Here is a 13515-nt window from a genome sequence, read left to right on the forward strand (position 1 = left end):
ACTGTTAAGAGTAGTACTCTTTGAATGTTTGAATTTTGGGTAATTTTTACTTCTTTACACTTTTGTGTATAGTTTAAATGATTTATAATGACTATATACTTTTTAATATAGGAAAAATAAGCTATTTGTAATTTTGAAAAATATGTATAGTCTTTATCACAGAAAAAAAGTCCCAAATATTCTTTGCTTGTAAAACTACATCTGAGGCATTCTTTCTCTCCTGCTAGGCTGGAAGAAACAAGGGAACTGCCTATGGAGAGGGCCATGTTGCAGGAAACTGGGAACAGCCTTGGGAGCTGAGAGTGGCCTCTGGCCAACAGCCAGCAAGAAACTGAAGCTCTCCATGCTGCAGCTGCAAGGAAGTGAATTCTACAAAAACAGAGTGAGCTTGGAAGTGAATTATTTCCCAGTCCAGTTCCAAGAAAAAACAGTCTGGCTGACACCTTGAATGCATCCTTCTGAGACCTAGTTAAGTCATGCTTGGATTCCTGACCTGCAGAATCTGGAGGCAGTAAATGCCTGGTGTTTTAAGCTATTAAATTTGTAGCAATGTTTTTTTTACACAGCAATAGAAAACTAATATACCCACCCAGTGTATGAGATGCTACCAAACCCCTTGTATTGTCAGTGCTTTTAACTTTGGCCATACTGGTGGGTGTGTATTACAGTTTTAAGTTGAATTTTCTAGATGATTAATAATGCTTTGCACTTTTTCATATGCTTATTGATCATTTAGATATACTCTTAAATGAAATACTTTTCAGGTATTTTTCCCATTAAAAAATTGAATTGCCTGTCTTTTTATTGTTGCTAGTTCAGTTCTTTATTTATACTGGATATGTGGTTCTGTAGGATGCATGCACTAAAAATCTCTTCTCCCTGTCTGGATCTTGCCTTTTTATTCTCTTAATAGTGTTTTCTTTTTAAAATATGTATTGATTTCAGAGAGGAAATGAGAGGGAGAGATTATAGAAACATCAATGATGAGAAAGAATCATTGGTCAGCTGCCTCCTGCACACCCCACACTGGGGATCAAGTCTGTAACCTGGGCATGTGCCCTGACTGGGAAATGAACTGTGACCTCCTGGTTCATAGGTCAATGCTCAACCACTGAGCCATGCCAGCCGGCAATACTGTCTTTTAGTAAAAATAAAAATGTTCTAAATTTTATATTATTTTTGTTTGTTGTTCCCTCCCAGTCTTATTGATATACACTGAATGGCCAGATTATTATGATCTCTGAACGCATAATAATCTGGCCACTCAGTATATATATATATTCGAGGCCCGATGCATGAATTTGTGCAGTGCATGGGTAGTGTCCGGCCAGCCTGGCCAGGGGAAGGGGACATGGGCGGTTGGCTGGCCTGCCTGCTGGTCAAACTCCTGGTCGAGGGGACAATTTGCATATTAGCTTTTTATTATATAGGATATACACTGAGTGGCCAGATTATTATGCATTCAGAGATCATAATAATCTGGCCACTCAGTGTATAATTGACATGTAATATTGTATTAGTGATGTGAATTTAATTAATAAAAAAGGTTTTCTGGCTCCAAATACAATGCTCTTTTCATATTTTAAGACCAGGTGTTTCTTTTGGAAGAGTAAAAGAGGAAGGCACATTTTGGCTTTTTAACAGAGTTATCCAATAGTGAAATGAGCTGACTTGTGATACATACTCACGCTGGAAGTATTCTAGCAGAGACTAGACAACTGTCTATAATAAATATTATAGAAGGGACCTCTAAATATCTTTCCCACTTGAAGATTCCAGGATTTTATAGAGATCAGAATTCAAGCATAACAGTATAATCAAATACTGGCCTATGTGGTAAAGACTACAAATAGAGGTGTTTAAAAAGGAAAATGGCCAACATTGATAATGAAGACTAGATTTTTCAATGTTGTAGTTTTAGAAAAATGTTTAGAAAAAACTAAGCAATCAAACTGCAAATGTTTTCAATACATGTGTTTATTATGTTGTTTCTACAAATGTTACTTAAAATTTTATCTATTCTTGAGCTTTTAAAATAAGTAATTGAAACAAATCTCCTTTAAACAAAGTTTATTTATGTGGTCAGTGGGATCAACTTGTGGTGGCAGGGGCTGAAGAAGCAAAAGTACAATTTTGTAGAAAAGCTGGTAGTGTTTTGCTCAAAGAGAGCTATAATTCTAAAAGGTTCAGAGACCTGGATATGAGGGATAGCCCAGGCCACAGCTGGACATACAATTCATATCACTGGTGAGAATATAGTCCCTCCAAATAAGGATTCGAAGCTGCAATCTCCTTTGGCTGACTGAAAGGTAGTGCTTTACTGAGATGTAAATTGAAGGGAATTCACATTTTGGAATGCATGCACATGTTTCTTATATTATCTCTATTTTTATTAAATTTCTGAAGGTAACAAGGATATTAAAACTGAGAACAGTATAGTATAGTGGTTATGACCATGGTCTCTGAATTCAGACCAGAATTTGAATCCTCAGCTCTGCCACTTACTAAGTTACTTTCTTAACTTCTTAATACATCAGTTTTATCATCTACCAAAAGGGGAATGTAATAGTACCTGTCTCATAGGGTAGTTGTGTGCACATGAAGCTCTTGGCGTCATCTTCAGTATAGCATTCCATAACGTCAGCTAACATGTATGCTGCCTTAAGACATTTTTAAATGGGGGGAACAAAGGTATTCTGAACATGTATTCATTCAACAAATAATCATTTTAGGGTCGTGTGCCTTGCACCAACTAAACTGTTATATGGATAAACCCTATTATTGTGTAATCTTGAGAGATTATGGGGGTGGGGGGAGTCTTCACGCGAGAGGCTTAAAAGTCAGATGAAGCCTATTTATTGGGCAACGGAATAACCCAGAATGCTTTGCACATATTCCTTCCATCCTGGAGGTGCTAGAGGCAATCAGCAGGCCCTCACTTAGTTTTCTAGCTGATTGTGAGTTGCAGATGAATTTGAACTCCCCTGTTTGTATTTCTACTCTTCAGATTCTTTAACTTTTTCTGATAGCTCTCTTCTGTTTCCAACTTGCTCTTTCTCAACCGTATGCTTTAAGTACAGGGCCTGAGTCTAATTCTTCACTCCTGAATGCCTGGGCCCTAGTGGGTGTTGAGGTTTATTTACTTGATCTTTTTTTCCCGAGTTTAGGAATTTTGCGAAATACCACTCATCCCCATTGCCTCATTTTCCCACTGGTTTTAAGCCCTTTGTCCCGCTCCCTCACTTTCCCTCCTTTTTTGTGATCTTTGCGCAGGCGCCCCGCCCTTTCAACTCCGCTTGCCCCGCCTCCCCGTTTGCCCTGCCCTTCGCGGGCCAGAGGTTTTTTTCCAACCCCCTCCTTTCCTGGGCCTAGTTCGCTGGAAGTGGGTAGTAACGTGATGAAGAGGAAATATCTCTGCTGTCATGGAAAAGCGTGCTCACTGCAAAGCTGCTGATTTCTCAGGCCTTACTACCCTTTCCCGACCCCTCCCGAAAGTCAGGTTGCCCTCTTGGGCCTGTACACTTGTAGCCTGCCGACTCCCCTCCCCCATTAAGATCCCTGTTGTTTTCGCCTTTTATTTTGCACCTTCTTTTTAAGGATTGAAGGAGGCGGAGTTGGGATGCCAGCGCCACCGTTACCAGGGCAACAGCTTGGTTACTTCCGTTGGTTTCAATGCTTCCGGGTTGGCGCTGCAGTGGCGTTTCCGACTGTGGGAGCCTCGGCTTCCCAGTCGTCAGATGAACCCGAGCAGGTGAGGGGGTGCTCCTGGATTTCCAGGCTGGGGAGCGGGGCTGGGCCGCGCCAGGCCGCGCGGGGCCGGGCTGGCCTGGTTCCCGGCCTGGGAGGAGCTTAACGGTCCTTTGGTCTCTCTCTCCCCTCAGCTGAGTCCCTTCCCTGTCTTTCACTCTTCTGGCATCGTTGGTTTTACTTCTTCGATTGAACCCTGCTTCCTCGACCCCCCTGGGAGGCCGCCTCCTTCAGGCGCCTCCCTTCTCTTCACGAACTCGCTCTGACAGCTGAGGAACTGGCAAGATCCTGCTACCCAGAGGGTGAATGGGTATCTTTCCTGGAATAATCCTAATTTTTCTAAGGGTGAAGTTTGCAACGGCGGCCGTGATTGTAAGCGGAGTAAGCAAACACCTCCATTGTATTAGTGTGAGGGGTGCTGTTGAAAGTTGCTCCCCTTCAGTTTCTACCCCTTCCACTCCTTGAGGTCAAGGCATTGAAGGCATCTATTAAAATGCAGTTCAGATAACTAATTGTGATGACAGCCTTTATCAACACGAATTAATTTCTCAGACAAGGTAATAGCAGGGACATTTGTAATTTTCTATTAGTATTTTCTTGTTTTTTCCAGGCTAGGAATGCTTAGAGTTACCATGAACTCCTCTCTCATCTTCATTCCCTACATCATCAAGTTCCTTTGTGTCTCCATTTTAGGAATTTATCTCTAACCTCACTGCCAACAAATACCTTGTCTCCTTTACTTCATACCATCTTAAGCTAGTTTCCCTGGCTCTCCCATTTGTAATCACTTTGCTGCAGCCCTGGTAGGCTAACTAAAATGTGGATTTCCTCAAATTACTTCCTTGTTTAAAATTTTGCAGTATCCCTCATACCCCACCACATACTTTGATTTCAAGTCTTTCAACGTGACCTGTTCCTTGTAATTCTTGATTAATATTATTTCAATGACGTAAGGGAATTTTCTGTTCCATTTAGGTTGCACTCTTCTCAGAGTAAACCATGCTGATGCCTGCCTTCACGTGCTATACTTTTCCCCACATTTGTGTCTCTGTTCATCCTGCTCTCCTCCCCCTGCCTTCTTCCTTACCTATACCTATCCTGCTTTGTGTCAAGGCCCATTTTAAATTCTCTCACTTCCACCAGCTTTTTCAAATTATGTAGGCCCATGCTGATTGTCTCCTTTTCCATGCTTATCTTGCTCTTATAGTTTGTATTATATAGTTTAGCACTTAACTTTTCTTTAATGAACTACTCTGATTTCTTCTACCAGATTATAAATTATTGAAAGGCAAGCACTATATTTTATAGAACTTTTATCACCACCTTATTCTCCTTGATTATCCAGGAAATATAGGTTAAAATGATAAATATTGTCATGGTGTTAGAACATTTGTTCTGTTTTTTTTTTTTAAACACCAAATTTAGACCAGAGCACATTGCAGGTTTGGGCATTTAATATCCCTTCAATAAATATTTGCTTGACTCTCCATTATTACCTCTTGAAGCTGAAAATCTGATGCCTACTCTTTCTTAAAAGAGAAAGCAAGAAAGGCACCCAGATTTTTCTCATCAGATCTTTGGAGTAGTGCAGGGCTATGTAACTTGTATTTTAGGACATTCTTTTCACTCTTTAGTATATCAGATTTTCCTTAGTCAAACTTCAGAATACGTGTGTGCATTTTTTTCATGTGTGCATTTTGAAGACATTTTTCATTGGCTTCTTTATACAATAAAAATATATAAGGTACTCTATTTTTATTTTAACTCAGATATGACTTTTCTCCTTTTACCCATATCTGGGGATAGCCCCCACAAGCCAAAGGCATTGTTAGATGCTGGGGGTATTTTACACAAGTAATTCTCTGCAACAAAAGCAAGGGAAGAGAATTAATAGGCAGAGAATCTCTGAGGATCAGCAAAGTGTCGTGTACCCAGTATGTAGTATTGGTCAGGCCCAGCAACTTAATTTTCATGATTTTTCCTGTAATCTTTTACATATAGGCTGCATATATAGATAAAGCACATTACACTGGAGCCAACCATGTATTTAATGGATGTGTACCCAATTCTGTGCAAGCTATTGTAGTGGTTATATAAAGTGCTGTGAGACATGGTTTCTGCCTTCAGGGATCTTACCTAGTTAAGAGAGAAAAATAACATGGGCAACGAGAAGAAAAATCTCATCCTAGCCATTATTTGTATACCTAAGATTAAGATATAGAAGGGAAAAATGAAGATTCAGAAAACATTGCACAACTGTAGAATAGGTGTGACATAGCATACATGCTTGTTAATAGCCTTAAAAGAATCGGAGGCTTGAGCTGACATTTTAATGATTCATTAGTGTGATGTGGCCCCCATAAAAGCAACTGCAATTTTCAGCTATAATAATTGAAGTATAATAATGAAAATAGTTGTGGTTATGTAGCCTGAAGGAGATAAGATGTAGGAGAGAAAACATGATATCTGTCTTTAAATATTGGAAGGACTTTCCTAGGGAAAAAGACTAAATTTGTCCAATATTACCTCCAAAAATGGTGAAAACTACAGGATGGCAGACTTTTGGCTCAGTAGGAGGAAGAAATATCTAAAATAAGACCTAATTAAACATAATACAGGACTTCTTCATAGCAAGATTCTTTTCTAACATTAGAAGGAAAGGGATTTTACTATCAGATGGGAGTGGGGAGGTAGGAGTGGTAGCATTGTTAATTTGGCCAGTGGTTCCCAGACTTTTGGATTTTATAGACCAATAAAATTTAAATGAAAGTGCGAGGAGGAGGCACAGATTAGGGTTGCCAGTCTTATTTTGTTATGGCATTAAGCAAAATTAACTACCAAACTACTGTTTTTATCTCATACAAGCAAAGTGATGTTAAAAAATGTTCCAGGTACTGGAAGAACATGATTTCCTAATAATTCTTTAAATTAAATATATTGGACTGACAAAAAGCACTAGTTACTCTTGTTTTGTTCATTTCACCTCAGAATTGTGAAAACTTCATTAAGGAACTACTGAGCAACTGGCCTAAGATTCAGTGACTGGTCTTTTTGCTCTGCTTTGGTTCTGCCCCCTGCCTTTAACTGAATTATTATTGAACCCTGAACCCTAAACATATCTTCCTTATTAAAAAGGCTAGATAGCAGGTAGTAAAATTCTGATAGAGGCTTTATCTTATAATGAGAAGATTCAAAGAATCTGTAAAGATAAAGCTTTGGAGAGAAGCATAGCAGCCATTTGAAATGTTTGGCTGTATTAGGGGTCTATAAATTGGTCAATGGAGCGGGCATTTTCCCCCACAGACTCAGAGAGGGGATATGCCATGGTTCTTGCTTTTCCGTGCTTACCCTCTTACTGTTTGTATCATGCTTTGCTATCAATTGTAATATTAAAATGTGGGCAAAGTTGAAAATATTGATAAGATAGCGTTTAGTACTCAAGTCTCTAATTTTATGCTGCAGCTATGTGAAGTACTTATTCCTTCTTTGCTCTTTAGAATTCTTTCCAACAACTTTCCTCCAAAGGAGCTATCTATTTGAGACTCTATGTCAGATGAACTGGCTGATCACACTATGCTTGAAAGAAAATTTCCATAATTAGTTTTGTGACCTCTAACTAAAACATTTGTCTGCAGTTTACTATCCTCTCTGGAAAATTGTTCTGTGCTTAGTTACAGAGAATTCCTTATGTGGAAACAAAGCAAAACCTTGCCTCCACTTAAAAAGAGACTGCAAATCAATGGTGCTAACCCCAGATTGGAAAATGAGGGAAGTAGACAGCAAGTAATATCTGTGAAAATGTATATTTGAGTATTTAACTTTTCAAAATGTAATAATGATAAAAGCTAATAGTTGTTGAACTAGGTACCAAGTGCTTTTCTAGGTGTTTTACGTTATATTATTTAATTTTCACAAAACCCTATAATATAGTATTTATTATTATCCCCATTTTATAGTTCAGAAAACCCAGGCATAGAGTGGTTAAATAACTTGCCCAAGATCATAGAACTAGTACGTGGTGGTGTCAGGATTTGAACCTAGGCAGTCTGATTTCAGAGTCTTCATTCCTGACCATAAACTACTTGAAGTTGCTTTTGAAATTCAATAATATACATCTGTGAAGCTCTGAAAAAGGAATATTTAAAGAAACCCGAGAGTCCAACTTAAGAAAAGAGATTATTTTCAGCTGGTCTAGGATTTAGTAGGTGATGCCAAGAGCAGTAGTTCTTAACATGTAGAAGCATCAGCATTATTTGGAAGCTTGCAAATAGTCCAGACCCAGACCACCAATCAGAACCCCTGAGGGTGAGACCCAACAATCCATTTTTAATCCACCTTCTAGATGATTTTGGTGCACATTAAAATTTGAAAATCACTGATCTGGAGGGCAGAACTATAAAGAAAAGATTCAAGAGAGATAGCTGAGAGTGGCAGGGGAAAAAAACTTGAAATGATTGAAGATGACAAGTCTACTGGGGGTGGGATGAGCAAGGAAGAAAAGGAGATGAAGAGTAAAATACCTTGTTAAAGAACCTGAACTCAAAGAAAAACAACATTTATATGCATGTGCTTTAAAAGGCCAGGGAAAAGAAGATTCACTGGATGTTAAATGTCACAAGAGAGATACAATATTGCTGTCATTCATTTGGGAACCAGAAGGAAGGTGAAAAGGTGTTTAACTCAGCCTGGGCCTAGTGTGTGTGTGTGCGCGCGCGGGGGAAGAGTTGTGGATAGCTAGAACGAGCTAATGAACTAAAACCCTAAAGTTTAGTGGTGAGATGTGTGGGCTAAGTATACTAGTATGTGAGGGTAGTGGTGTCAGCTGTGCTTTGCACATGAATAAATGTGACTGAATACCATGAACTGCTTTTATGAGATGCCTCAGCCTATATAATTTGTTCTTCAGGTTCCTTCACTAATAATTGTGTAGTTCAGTGGTCGGCAAACTGCAGCTTGCGAGAGCCACATACGGCTCGCGAGCCGCGGTTAGCCGCTCTGTTGACTAATGAGTTTGCCGACCACTGAACTAGACCAGTGGTCGGCAAACTGCAGCTCGCGAGCCACATGCGGCTCTTTGGCCCCTTGAGTGTGGCTCTTCCACAAAATACCACGGCCTGGGCGAGTCTATTTTGAAGAAGTGGCGTTAGAAGAAGTTTAAGTTTAAAAAATTTGGCTCTCAAAAGAAATTTCAATCGTTGTACTGTTGATATTTGGCTCTGTTGACTAATGAGTTTGCCGGCCACTGGTCTAGTTGAGTGTCTAAGTTGGGTGTGCTAGATGGCCTGGAACCTCTTTTTTGGGGTGGGGACGGGTATAAAATTAAAGAAATTAGAGAATGAAGGGCACAGGTTGATCTTTGAGTGATTCTCACCCCTACCCCTATTTGGCAATAAACACATTCATGATCATCTACCACATAAAACGGGATCCCCCATTTTTTGGTCATTCCATTTGGTAGGGTTTTTCCTCTATGTCTGTTTTATTTGCCAAGTTTGTTGATGTGTGTTAGGTGATCAGACACTGATAGATGCTCCTTGCTCTTGTGCCTTGTTCTGATTTATGTTTATTTTTAGCATCAGAAAAGTGACACTGGAAGCCATGAAATGTCTGGTCTGAATTGGAAACCCTTTGTATATGGCGGCCTTGCCTCTATTGTTGCGGAATTTGGTAAGAATGTGAAAACTGACAAATCTGCTTCTTATAGTATAAATGGCAGCTTTTGGTGAATGGTAGAGAAAGAGAAAAAAGAAAGGCCCTATTTGTTTTAAAAACTATTGTCTCAAAGCCATCAATTAACATTTTCTGGGAAAGTACTACTAATGGTATGGAAAGTGAAGTTAATGAAAGTCAAACTTAGAAAGCTTTTTTTTCCCACGTTAGCTAATTAAAATTTATTATAAATTTGTTAGTTTGTAAAACTAACATCAATTTATACATACCACAGTACATTATAAAATAAAAAACTTAACTCTTCTGAGTTATTCTGTCTCAGAAAGCAAAAGACCTGCAAACTAGATTACACTGGATTACAAGTGTCACCAGAATTACTTTGGAAACATAATGTTGAACAAAAACACAAATCCAAAACCTTTTATATGGATCTAAAAAAAGTCTTTTGTGCATATTCGTTGGGTATCAAAGTATCAGGCAAAGAACTGGGTCCCGTCTGCTGACATTCTGCTCTCTCCTTCCCCGAGGGTCAGTGTGGCCAGGTCCTCCTCCATCCAAATCCTTCAGTCTGGGGACGCACATAACCACGACAGAAACTATCAAACGCGATGTCAAACCTATGGGCCGCTGCCTGGTCCCTCATTGTCCCCGCAGGCGCCCCTTTAAGTTCTCGCTCCATAGGCAGCTGGAGTTCCAGGCTCATCCGAAGGATCGCTGGGCTCTGGCACCTCTTCTTCCAATACCTGTTTGAACCAGCGGTCCGTGCTGGTCTCCTCCCTAAGGAAGCACCAAATGAGCAGAATTATGAGGGACAGGCTTAAGGGCAACACCCTCCACTAGGGTCGTTGCTGCTCTTTTCCCAAGGAATGCCCCACCGTCCAAGGGGACGGGACGGTTGACTTTGCTGGTGGAAAACTGAATGGGGCAGTTAGGATCCTCCTCTTCCTCGCCCTTGGCTGCGGGCCTGATCTGGGCTGTGTAAGCAGGCTTTGGGAAGCCCAGCGCACAAGCCTCAGCACCTGGACAGCCCCAGCCACCTGTGCACACAGGACACTGCTCATTAAGACCTCAGCTCTGCACCTAGAAAGCTTTTTTGATAGTTTAATGATTTGTTAATTTGCTAGGCTTAAGTAATATACATGAAAATACAAAGGGAGTTAGATAAGATAGGCGTTTCTGCTATATTCCTGTAAGAATGGTCTTTTATGATGTTATTTATAACTTTCTTAGTATAAGTATCCAAACTTCTTTTCAAACCTCTGTCCCATTTTATTTATTTATTTTAAAAAATATGTTTTTATTGATTCCAGAGAGGAATGGAGAGGGAGAGAGAGACAGAAACATCAATGATGAGAGAGAACCACTGATTGGCTGCCTCCTGCAGGCCCCCAACTGGGGATTGAGCCCCCAACCTGGGCATGTGCCCCTGACCTGAATCAAACCTGGGACCCTTCAGTCCGTAGTCCAATGCTCTATCCACTGATCCAAATCAGCCAGGGCACCTCTGTTCCATTTTAGAAGGAAATTGACTAACAAGATCAGATTCTTCTCTATTTGTTTGTTTTGTTAATACTCATTGGAGGATACTTTTTCCATTGATTTTTTTTTTTAGAGAGTGGAAGGGAGGGGGGAGGAAGGAAGGAGGGAGGAAGGAAGGAGGGAGGAAGGGGGAGAGAGAGAGAGTAACATCAATGTGAGAGAGACACATCAATTGGTTGTCTCTTGCACGCACTCCAACGGGATTGAGCCTGTAACTGAGGTACATGCCCTTACTGGAATCAAACCTGTGGCCCTCAGTCCACTGAGCAAAACTAGCTAGGGCAGATTCTTCTTTATTTGATCTTAATTTTGAAATATTTTTTAGATTTTGTTTTTTCATCTTCCAGATTTTCTCTTCCTAAACTAAATAAGTGATTCCAATCCACTGATATTTGTTGACTTTCTTGGCATATGCTCTGGTATTGTTATATCAAGGTCATCAGTGACCAGAGTTATATAATCACCTTGTTAGTTTTAGACCTTGAAATATTCTGTGAAACATATTTCGTCAATGTAATGACCACTTTTATGTGTTAATATAATAAGAGAAAGAAGTTTGGTTAAAGAAAACTTTCTTGAAGAAAATTCAAGACTGGTATTAGTCTTGAATTACCTAAGGAACCAGGATGAGTAGACTAAATAGGACTTTGTCATTATAATACTAGGGAATTGTTTGTTTCTTGTAAACAGATAAAAAGAAAAACACAAAACCTTGTAATAGTATATAAGACTATCTGGAGCAACACTCTCACAGTTTCCTATCTTCTTTGTAAAAATTTAGGGAAATTTTAAGAGGGAGAAGTAGGGAGACTTGAAGTGGGCAGAAGGAAGAGACAGAGGTAAATGCCAGATTGTATGTAATTCATGAAATTAAAACATTTAAATTGTTTTGCCTTTACTATATATTAGGACAATCTTAAAAGCACTTTATTATATTACAATTTCAGTTATACTATGGGTAAAATCCTGTTGACCAGATAGAATACAGTGCATTTCACTTTACCACATACAAGACATGACTTATGACAGTGGTATTCTAGTGTTCTTCTATGTGTTATAAAAAGAACTTTGTCTTATGTTTTAAAAAATATCATTGGTTAATTGTGTGGTGACTTCATGGTGGGGAGGAGGATTGGTGGAGGTGGAAGAGGGTATATGGGGAATAAATGGTGATTGGAAAAAATCCTATATAATAAAAGGTAATATGCAAATCGACCAAACGGAGGAACTACCGGTCGCTATGACAGGCACTGGTGGGGAGCAGGCCTATGCCATCAGTTGGACATCCCCTGAGGGCTCCTGAACTGTGAAAGGGCACAGGCTAGGCTGAGGGACCACCCCCCCACCCCACTGCCACCGGGCCTTTAGTAATAAATTAAAGGGAAAAATGTCATTTGCATACATTCAGCCAACAGTTAACTGTGATTCCTTGAAAAAAACCTTATAAATGAGTGTGTTCTTTATAGGAACTTTTCCTGTGGACCTAACCAAAACTCGACTTCAGGTTCAAGGCCAAAGCATTGATGCCCGCTTCAAAGAGATAAAATACCGAGGAATGTTTCATGCCTTGTTCCGAATTTATAAAGAAGAAGGTATATTGGCTTTGTATTCAGGGTAAGACTGGATTCTACCTTCCATCATGAATAGAAATAGTTTTTAAAGAAGTCACGTATTTTAGCTGTCTGATAGTTTATGCTGTTCATATTCACCATTCCAACTTGTAATTGAATATTGATGTGCCAGTTTATATTTCACTTGCTTAAAGCCTTGAGCTTTGGATTTTGTGTTCATTTATAAGTGTGTGAAGCTATTAGAGGTCAACTTTTGATTAGCCATATCTTTGTGGTTTATTGTCCAGTTTGTTATCTGCTGCCAGTTTCCTAGGCTGCTCCTGCATCTAGGGTACCAGTTTATTGTTCAGAGAATAGACATCAATTTTATTATTAATCTATGTTAGGCTGAATTTCAAAGAATTTTCTTGGGGGAAAATCAAGTAATACATCCACATTCTTTCATCAGCATGGATAATCACAAGATTATTATTTTTTCTGATAGCAAGCAAATAAAGTCAGAAATATGCATATTTATCCATAATTTTATCCCTATCTGGCTGAGCTTCTGATGTCTTTCTATTTATAACTACTAACATATAGTTCTGTAATTTGGAAGAATCTCGAACGACACAAGAGTGAGAATGTCTCAAGTTTATAACTTAAATAGGGTGAAATTTTGGCCCTGGTACCTCCTTGAAAGGATGAAAGATGAATCTGCAACTGTTAGGAAGTAAGGTTGATTTTTTAAAATGTATCTGTGATGTGGGTAATGGTGTATACTTCTTTTCGTATATTGCTGGATTCAATTTGCTAATATTTTGACTTTTTAAGCTGACTTTTTGTTTCATTGATTTTCTCAATTTTCCTGTTTCAATTTTATTAAGTTATGCTCTTTATTATTTCCTTCTGCTTGCTTTGGGTTTATTTTGCTCTTTTTCTAGTTGCTTGAGGAAGGAATTTAGATGATTGATTTGAGGCTGTCTTTCCTAATCTAAGTGTTTTGTGT

General features: G+C 39.2%; 1 protein-coding gene across 5 annotated transcripts in view; it reads left to right on the forward strand.

Moving 5' to 3' along the window:
• The first annotated feature begins 3315 nt into the window (after positions 1 to 3315).
• SLC25A14 (solute carrier family 25 member 14) overlaps positions 3316 to 13515 on the forward strand; it is a 58184-nt gene continuing 47984 nt past the window's right edge. Inside the window, exons 1-4 of one of the 5 annotated variants that reach the window (XM_080652095.1) lie at positions 3634 to 3751; positions 3882 to 4304; positions 9321 to 9414; positions 12423 to 12570. In XM_080652095.1, coding sequence (XP_080508221.1) covers positions 9351 to 9414; positions 12423 to 12570 — 212 coding nt within the window. In that variant the 5' untranslated portion in view covers positions 3634 to 3751; positions 3882 to 4304; positions 9321 to 9350. Of the gene's footprint in view, positions 3752 to 3881; positions 4305 to 9320; positions 9415 to 12422; positions 12571 to 13515 lie in introns of all 5 variants that reach the window. The other 4 variants (XM_080652093.1, XM_080652094.1, XM_080652091.1 and 1 more) reach the window with 4 other exon arrangements.

This window comes from Plecotus auritus (genome assembly GCF_963455305.1).
Source record: "Plecotus auritus genome assembly, chromosome: X".
Classification (NCBI taxonomy): domain Eukaryota; kingdom Metazoa; phylum Chordata; class Mammalia; order Chiroptera; family Vespertilionidae; genus Plecotus; species Plecotus auritus.